The 9,611-nt window shown below is 43.4% G+C and overlaps 1 protein-coding gene across 1 annotated transcript in view; it reads right to left on the reverse strand.

Annotated features, from left to right (window-relative positions):
* Positions 1–9,023, reverse strand: part of FBN2 (fibrillin 2) — a 284,415-nt gene extending 275,392 nt beyond the window's left edge. The window contains exons 1-4 of the mRNA XM_076008344.1: positions 8,776–9,023; positions 8,078–8,160; positions 3,156–3,254; positions 1,791–1,886 (exon numbers count right to left, since the gene is read on the reverse strand). Of these exons, the coding sequence (XP_075864459.1) occupies positions 1,791–1,886; positions 3,156–3,254; positions 8,078–8,160; positions 8,776–9,023 (526 nt within the window). The remainder of the gene's footprint in view (positions 1–1,790; positions 1,887–3,155; positions 3,255–8,077; positions 8,161–8,775) is intronic.
* Between the last annotated feature and the right edge of the window lie 588 nt (positions 9,024–9,611).

The following is a 9,611-nucleotide window of genomic DNA, read 5'->3' on the forward strand; positions in this document are numbered from 1 at the left end:
AGTTAGACTAATGGCCTACAAAAATGTATGAAAAAATGCTGAACATCACTAATCATCAGAGAAGTGCAAATTAAAACCACAATGAGATATCACCTAGCCCCAGTGAGAATGGCTTTTATCAAAAAGTCCCAAAACAATACATGCTGGCGTGGATATGAAGAGATAGGAACACCTATACACTGTTAGTGAGACTACAAACTAGCGCAACCTCAATGGAAAATAGTATGGCGATTCTTCAAAGAACAAAAAGTAGACCTACCATTTGATCCAGCAATTCTACTACTGGGTTATTACCCAAAGGAAAAAACATCATTTTATCAAAAAGACACTTGCACTATAATATTTACTATAGCACAATTCATAATTGCAAAGATGAGGAATCAACCCAAGTGCCTATCAAGTAATGAGTGGATTAATAAAATGTGGTATATGTACACCATGGAATACTACTCAGCCATAATTGAATTAATACCTTTTGCAACAATCTGGATGTAACTGGAAACCATCTTCCTAAGTGAATTATTGTAAGAAAAGAAAAACAAACACCACATGTACCTACTATTAAATAGGAACTAACCAATCAGCATTCATGTACACAGACAGAAGTAAAATTCAACGGAAATCATGCAGGTGGGAGGTGGGAGGAGGGGATGGGTAAAGTCATGTCTAACGGGTATAATGTACACTATCTGGGTGATGGGCACACTTATAACTTTGACTCAAGCAGTACAAAAGCAATTGATGTAATCAAAACATTTATACCCCCATAGTATTCTGAAATGAAAAAAAGAGAGAGAGAAAATGGTAAAAATGGTAAATTTTGTTATGTGTATATTTAACCACAATTAAGAAAATTTTAAAACTGTAATAAAAATAAAATAATGTTAATTAATAACAAGCTAGATATTCTTATATACCTAAGACTTGGTTTTTCTATGTTAAAAAAGGAGACAAGCAATTCTTAGAGAAGCCTTGAAGATTAACACGGAACCTAGACTCTGCATCTGATGAGATGCCAATTAAGTGAAAAGGGACTTTCCTACTATTTGTGATTCAACTTTCTCTAGCATCATGTCTTCCTATTCAACCATACTTGAAGACATATGCATTCCAATAAAAGTCCCACAGTTTAGGTGACAGTAACCAGAAGTAACCCCCAGTGATGTGTCACACTTCAGGAACTATAACCCTCACGTCCTTGCTCAAAGTTCATGTCTCAATTCGCACAGGACAGCTGTGAGGAGCGTGAGAGCAGCTTGGCGGGACCACAGTCCCTCACATGATGGCATCTGATTTAAAAACGTCATTTCACAGCCTTGGACTTTGGTATTAAATGTATTTGAGCAAAGGACAATTTATGAGATTGGCTCTCCTGAAGTTAATTTTGAGAAATCCTTAAAAAAATCATATTTATAGGAGGAGGAGAATAGGAAAAAGAGGAGAGAAAGAAAGAGATCACAGAAAACCTCACCATTTTTTCAGGAAAGTATATATGTTTTATGGAGCTAAATAAAAGGAAACAAGTAAATAAAAGAAAACCCATGATATGTGTCAAATTTAATAAAGCACTAGTGGTATTTGACAACATCAATACTCTAAAAGTTTTAAAAGAATTAGAAAAAATCCTTATAGGATATAAATTAGAAATTCAGTTATAAGGTATGGCTTTTTACATAAAATTGTTTTTTCAAAGGATCAAAGGCTTTATGAAATCTTAAATTACAACTTAATAAGAAATACCCACTAAATAATTATTTCTAATAAATAAAGACTATCCTGGTGTTCCTTACGTTGTCCACAGTAAGCTCCAATGTATCCCTTCTGGCACTGGCAGTGGTCCTCTGCACAGGTCCCACCATTCATGCATCTCACACTGCACTGCTGAACTGCAAAGAGCAACAACAAAAACTATAAAATGATGACCCAAATTATAGTGTGTGTTGAGAGTTATAAAACTATAAACTAAATATCCATAGTATGGTCAAGGGCACCTCCCAGGTAATCAGACAAGGAAAAGAGGTTCAGGTAAGCAGTTGAAGACACATGCTGATCAGGATGACCAAGAAAGTCTCCATGAATTTGAATGATGAGTTTTAAAAAGCTGGGGAAATGGCAGATTATAGTTAAAGAAAGTAAAACTAGAGTTTTCATCAGGAGTTTTGAAAGAAGATAATGACATTTGTTATATGAATCTTGAATCTTACTCGTGAGTCAGAGAGACTCTGTATCATGTTTGTTTAGGGAAACAGGGAAATTCTGTAGAAAGAAATGTTTAAAATGTAAGAATCACAGGAGTCTGAGGCAGATTTAAAGCAGTTATTTAATTATTGAGTAATGAAACAATATCTGCTTCTTCCTTGTTATAATGTTATCTTAAACACCGGCCTAAAAGATTAATCTTGAGTCTTAAAAACCCAACAATTTCTAACTGGGTCATGAATAACAGAATCTTAGTCTATTGTTATAGTTATCTTAAAGAGTTGTTGGGAATTAATATGTGTAAAGCAAAACTGGATAATATGTGTAAAGCATCTAGTCCATACTCAATAAATATCTGATGTCTTCCCAATCCTCCTCCCTTAGATAACCCACAAAACAGGACATGGGCTGCATGGTTAAGCAAAGGCGATAAATATAGCCTAATGCTTGAGACTCCAGACTTAGGTATCAGAACACTGAATTCAAGTCTATGTTTCCTTGGACACTTAACTTATGTGTGCCTCACTTTCTTACTCTGTAAAATGAAGTTGTAACAGTATCTCATAATATCAATGTGAGAATTAACTAAAGTAATATGGTCAAACACTTAAAATAGCACCTGGAACATAGTAAAACCTAGTTAAGTTATAGCTATTATTCAAAAAGAATTTCTTCTCCACTAAATCCTGGCTATTCTAATGCATAAAAATATACCTTCTGGACCAGGATTAAGGCATTTTTTATTACTGAAAAAAATTACCCATTTGAGGCAACAACTAAGCCACTAAGTAAACAACTTAGCCAAGTAAGTAAAGATTTTTACTCCAAATATTAACACGGACCTAGTTTGTAAGGAAAATAATCATAGATTTATATCCTCATTGAAAAGGACATTTAGAATTTACTCAAAACCTTAAGGAAAATGAAGCAAAGAAGACCACATACAAGAAACATACTTGATTTTGATCCACAGGTTGGTGATATCTGGCCACTGGAACAAGTACACATGTTAGGACGTGAGCAAAACCCATCTCCACAACTATTTCTGCAAATTGCTGTAGAAAACACAATATGAAAGCAAATGAATAATTATATAATAAACCATAGTTTATTTACAAAACAAGAAAGCTATATTTAAAACAATAAAACCAAGATATAAAATATGTGATGTAAAAATGACTAACTTCAGGCTGGGTGCAGTGTCTCATGCCTGTAATCCTAGAACTTTGGGAGGCTGAGGCAGGAGGATCACTTGAGGCTAGCAGTTTGAGACCAGTTTTAACAACAAAGTGAGACCCTCTTCTCTACCAAAAATGGAAAAATTAGCTGGACATGGTGGTGAGCACCTATAGCCCAAGCTACTTGGAGGCTGAGGCAGGAGAATCACTTGAGCCCAGGAGTTGGCAGTTGCAGTAAGCTATGATGATGCTACTGCACTCTAGCCTGGGCAAGAGAGTAAGACTCTGTCTCAAAAAACAAACAAACAAACAAAAAACCCAAATAAGAATAAAATAAAATCTCTAACATCAGATACACAATGAAATTACCCATGGCTGACATGGGAATGAGTCTTATAAGTATCCTTATGATAATGTGCAAACAAACGAACCTATTTCAAATTCCATAATCCTAATTCTTTAACCATCTTATCAATACAGGTTGTCTCTTCCATTCAAGACTGAGATTTTAAATGCAGAATTCACCAAGAGAAGACAGTCTTGATCTTAGGGAGCTGGGAGAGGTGAAGAAACCTAAAGAAAACACAGCCCACCGGGCAAAGGACCCTCAAAGGGAAAGAAAATATGAAACGGACTCAGGCAAAGACCCCAGGCCCGAATGACTTGGCCAACCTGCAGGGGTTCTGTGCGCATTCCTGCCCGACTGGCATCTGACCTGCCCCATCATCAATCTCTGTCCCCTCAATAATTCCCTGTGTCCTTCCTGCAGCCTTTCTTCCCCCATAGTATCTCTACAACCTAGCTTATTCCTGCTGCTCAGACATTTTGATAGGGGTAGAGTCAAAGCTTCCCACAGCTGTGACCTCCAATGAACACAAAGGTATGAGGGTCATTACAGCAAAGAATGCTTGGCTCACTGACACAGCACATACCATAGACACTTCAAACCTGTAGCCAAGTGCCTTCAAATGGGAAGTTCCTCCCATATGTAGACTCAGTTCATTTAGGAGCTGAGTGATTTATCTCTATTGCCCACAACTGAATTCTCTCTTTGAGCCCAAAGGCCGTGTGCATTCCTGCTCCATGGCTGGATGTATAAAGACAAGAACAGAGTCCATGAACACCTTGAATCTGGCTACTAACACTCATGCCAATGTGCACATGTACCCTTTGCTAAGGAGGAGTCCCACAAGTTTCACAAAGATCCAGGACCCCTAATAATGGAAAGAAAATTTTCCACAGAAGCCAACTAACTTGATGATTGTTTTCCTTCTCCAAATGGCCTTTTGACCTCCATGTACATGGCCAGCATCTCCATCAGAACTCCTTATAAATGAAAACAGTGCCATGGATCATGGTGTCACTCGTTTGAGGCAAGAATACGGTTCCCTACATGCAGGCGGTTATTACTTCTTAAATGTACTAGAGTTTTTGATCACCGATAACTTCTCAGTGATGAATTTTCATTAAAATATTATTTTATTTCAAAGCCCCCTCCACTCCAGCAGGTAGATATTTAGACTAGGCTTAGGTAAGACACAAAGCACCCCCACCCACATCCTAAATTCAGTGAAGGTTTGATGGGCTGGAGATTGGGCACTCCCAAACAGGTACCAGTCATGGCTACAGGTCTGTACTGTGTAACTCTGAGCCAGTGAGAAACAAATGTTTAGGCCCTTTCACCCCACACCTCCCTCAGACTATAGTACACCTCAGCTGAGTATCTGCCCCTCCCACAATCATTAACTAAGATCATAAGCCCAGAAATACAAAAGGGAAAGGGAGAGAAGACCTAGGTGCTGGGCCTCAGTGATGCTGGGAGAAGTCTCATGGCCATGTGAACGGTACATGGTGCCCAAGAGGGCTGAGGTGGCATTCTCACTCTGCCACTGATCTGCTGGGTGTTCTGGAAAACCACACCGCTTGTGTGTTCAGCTTTCTCACTGGCAGCATAATATAAATGGACTGTGTTGGAATGTTCTCATGTCTCTTCAGATCTCAAATGCTGTAAATCCAAGCCCATCCCATCCCACCGCTATTCCACTGGTAAAAATGCTGTTCCCAGCATCTCACAATAAATAATAAGAAAACTTTTTCATTGTTTCATATTCTAGGAAAATTTTTAAAAATGCAAAGTAACAAAGTTAATTCCATCCTTTTGGAAACAAATATTTGGAACTTTGGGAGTACTTCAGCGATCTTTTCAGGCTACAACTAAGAACAATAACAAAAAAAACATACAGACTCAAATCAAAACGCATTAGATTTCCAGCACTGTGAGAAATACATTTTCCTTTTAGTATCTTTTCCTCATGAAACCTGGTCAAAGCCAAACAGATTATAATTCTAAAAGTTGACCATTCTTATATCTTTCTACATAGAATGCTGAAGTATGAATGTATGAAAAAATTAATCTTTGGTCCTCTTTTTTTATTTGTGTTTTACTACTTCTTTGTAAACTGCCTCAGAGTTTTTCTTCTGATAAATGGTGAGATATAGATAAATTCAAAAAATATATTAATAGGTTTCTTAATTCATTATCAGGAAATCCTGGAATTAAAATTCTTGGTTTTGCACTTATGACGGTTTTAGTTTGCTTATTTCCTCCATATATTATCATTTTCAATATCAAAATAATTGAACAAAATTGAATGCAGTCTGTTAAACTTAGGTGAGATTCATGCAATAGAATACATTCTCCCTCTATTTTGTACCCTGTATTATATTCTCAGGTATTTGAATTTTTAATGTGCTAATAATAGTTTTGTAGATACCTGTTGACATAAGTGTTGTAAATGTTTCTCAGAGATACAAGGATCATTTCAGTTTATACTTTTTTTATGGATTTCTGACACATGTAATTTACAAGGTATCTCATAAGCACCCAAATATTTCAAGTAGTAGAAATGCAGGCTACTAAAGTCACTGTTATCCTGAGATTTTTAAAGCTGACCTTCTAAACAAGTAAAGGGCACAATGTTACTCAAAGACCAAAAGTATCTAAAGCTAACACTCAGTGGGCAATGCATATACTTCTATTGCAAATAGTATGGAAGGCTCTGCTCTCTGGAATTCCCATTCCACACTGATCCAATAAAATCTGACTTTACAGATTTTCAACACATACCATAAACCAATCCCTTCTCCTCGGCTGCTCTCCAACTCAATAATGGCAGTCACATTCATTACATTTAGTGAGTCAGACTTTCCGCAGAGCCTAAGTCACTCCCAGCTAGTATGGCAGGTGTGTGGTGAGTGACGTTAGCTGTTTAAGGATTCTAGAAAACCATGTAAGTTTAAAGCAGCCACAATAATGGACAATGCCCTACTGGCCTGAAAGAGTGAATGAACCCTCTATAAATGCCACGCATATGACTTCTATGTTGGAAAGAAAACAATGCAATACTCTCTCCTTTTTCACTTATAAAAAAATAAAAGGAAAGCCTTATAATCAGAGAGTTTATTTAAAATATTTATGCTTTAAAGAACATAGTTGTTTCCTATTTTTGCTTCATCACTGGAGATTGTGGGATTTTAGGGTAGAAAACATTAGGAAGAAGAAACTAGTCTTTCCTACACTTGAGATTTCATTCCTTTTTAAAAACTGCCCAGCATAACATTAAGGGTCCGTCTTAAACCCACAAAACCAATAAATATAGAGTCAGAGATGCCACTACATCCTTATTATCCCTTAGATAGTGTGTCTTGCCCTTTTTCTCTGTTCTCAGTTGCATGGTTATTTTTTTCCCTGGAGAACATGGAGGTTAATCTAAAGTCAGAACTAGCTCTAAATGAATGTATGTCCATGATACCTGGCTCTCCTCCCAGCAAGACAAACCTGACTGTGCTATATGAGCACCCAGGGGAAACCAAGTCACACTTCAAGTCACAAATTCACAGGCATGTTAAAGAAGACATCCCAGATTCCATGACTTTGAGGGTGATAACTAATCAGCTCTCCAAATAACTTGGAGAGATGGATATACACTTTGGAAACTGAATAAAATAACTAAAACTTTCAAGGTCAAATATGCAGAGCTTTTCAAGTTCTAATATTCAGATTTTTTAAATCTACTGTACACTATGAAATTTGGGATCTGGAAACCCTAAATTTAAATGTCTTCCAAAACGGGGGGAAAAAAGTCAAGCCACCTAGAAGAGTCCTCTCCTTTAAAAATTTTGTTAACTTCGGCCAACTCTAAATTCGTGAGAGCACTTCTTTCATATGTAGGTTATGTGGCTGCTGAGATGAAACCAGAGATAATAAAGTGGTTTTGTATAAACTAAGAAAGCTTGATCTTCATTAGGCTTAAACTTCAGGCAGAGTCAAAAGCCAGATTCTTTACCTAATAATTTTGTGGTCTTATCTGGACTTTTTAAGGGAAGAGTCGGTTTGAGTTATCTAGGGAATTGCTTTACCCCCTGTTCAGTTTGTATGGATAGACACAGAAAGATAAAACTTCCAAGTCTCTTTGGAGCCTTAATTATCACTGCCCTCAAAGAGTGTGCACGCGGGTTTACGCGGGCGCACGCCGGCTGCTTCTGCCCCGCCCTTCGCCTGCGGCTGTGTCCCGGTTACCACTGCAGTGTGGCTGTGGCCCCTTGACTTCAAATGCAACTGTGTCCCAACGGCTGAGTGGGAGAGGTCGGCGTGCGGCGGGCCCAGCCTGCCCGCGCTGCCGTCCCAGCCGAGCACTCACGGACAATGCACTGGTTTCCTCCGGGCAGCGTCTTCCATCCCGGGCAGCAGTAGGAGTGGAATCTGGAGCCGCACACGTTGGGCCTGCGGTGGACAAGCGCGGTCACACACTCGTAGGGACAGGGCGCAGCGACACACAGGCGAGCGGGAGGGTCGCCAGACAAGCACAAGCCAAAACTACCCTTCAAGTTCCTGGGCTCGGCGGGGGAGGGGTCGAGGTAAAGGGTTAGGGTCGGGAACGTGCACGCATTCCCTTTCCTCTGTCCTCCCTCGCCTGAGAAAAGCGACGTGGGAACATATAATTTGCTATTATTCTAGCCTCCAGATGCAGACAACAAAGAGAACATTCCGTCCCGAAAACCCTCGCCTCCTTCCCCATGCATCCCTCCTCGACCAAGGTTCTCTGGCCCGACGTGGCCAGGGAGGCGCGCGGCGCCGGACGGCGAGCTGGAACCCGCACTCGTCCGCAAACAAAAGGCTCGGGACGGCGCCCCGCGGCGCGGCCCCAGGCCTCTGCCCACGCCCGCCCGCCGCCCGCCCGCCCGAGGGAGCTCTCCTGCGCCCGCCGCGGGGCCGGGGAGGCAGGGCGCGTCCCGGGCTTCGCGCCTCCCGGCCGAGGGCTGCAGATTCAGCGCCAGCACCCGGGGCGGGGCGGGCACGGGATGCGAAGCGGCCACGCCGAGGCCGCAGCCCACCTACCCTCGGAGCACGTCCTGCTGTCCTCGCCTGCGGACGCGGCTGGCCGCGGCCCCGTCCTCCCGGTACTCGGGCGCCGCGAAGCCGCCTTCGGAGCCCGCCGCGGCGGGCCGGACCTGTTGCGGCGGCTGCGGCCGGGGAGGCTTGGGCGGCGGGGGCTGGGGCTGGCCGGCCGAGCCCTGCGCCCAGAGCGCCACGCAGCCCAGCCACACGAAGTAGGGCCGGAGACACAGCCGCCGCCGTCTCCCCATCGCCGGCGCCGGGAGCGCGCGGCCCCAGACCCGCGGAGGGCGACGGAAGACGGACCCGCGCGGCGCGGGACGCCGGCTCTACCGAGCCCTCGCTGCCCGCGGGCTGCGGCGCTCGGGCTCCCCGCGCTGGCGGGCTCCGCGCCGGGGCCCTGGCCGCGCGGGCGCGGGACGCGGGGCGCGGGCTCTAGCGCGGGGGCGGCGAGGAGCGCCAGGGGCAGCCGGCAGCTCCGCGCGGTCCACGTCGCCTCCCCGGGCGACGGCCCGAGCGACTCGGGGACGGCCAGCGGGCGGGGGCGGGAATTACAAAAGTAACCCGAGCAGCCCCGGCGTAAAGTTACAAAGAACGTGCACCTCAAAAGAAAAGGGCCCGCACGCAGCTGCTTGCGGATTCCCGTGCGCTCGGGGCGCGGGTCTGGGAGCGCTGCAGAAGTCACCAGAAAGAAGCAAGCAAGCAAACAAAAGTCCCCACAGAAGAGGCGGCTCTCCTCCGCACTCGCTCCGAGCCCCGCGGGCAGGGACGCGGCCAGCGGCTGCGGGGCGGGCGGAGGTGCGCGGGGCCGAGGCCAGCGGGCGGCGAGGCGCAGGCGG

This window comes from Microcebus murinus, chromosome 11, assembly GCF_040939455.1.
Source record: "Microcebus murinus isolate Inina chromosome 11, M.murinus_Inina_mat1.0, whole genome shotgun sequence".
Taxonomy (NCBI): Eukaryota; Metazoa; Chordata; class Mammalia; order Primates; family Cheirogaleidae; genus Microcebus; species Microcebus murinus.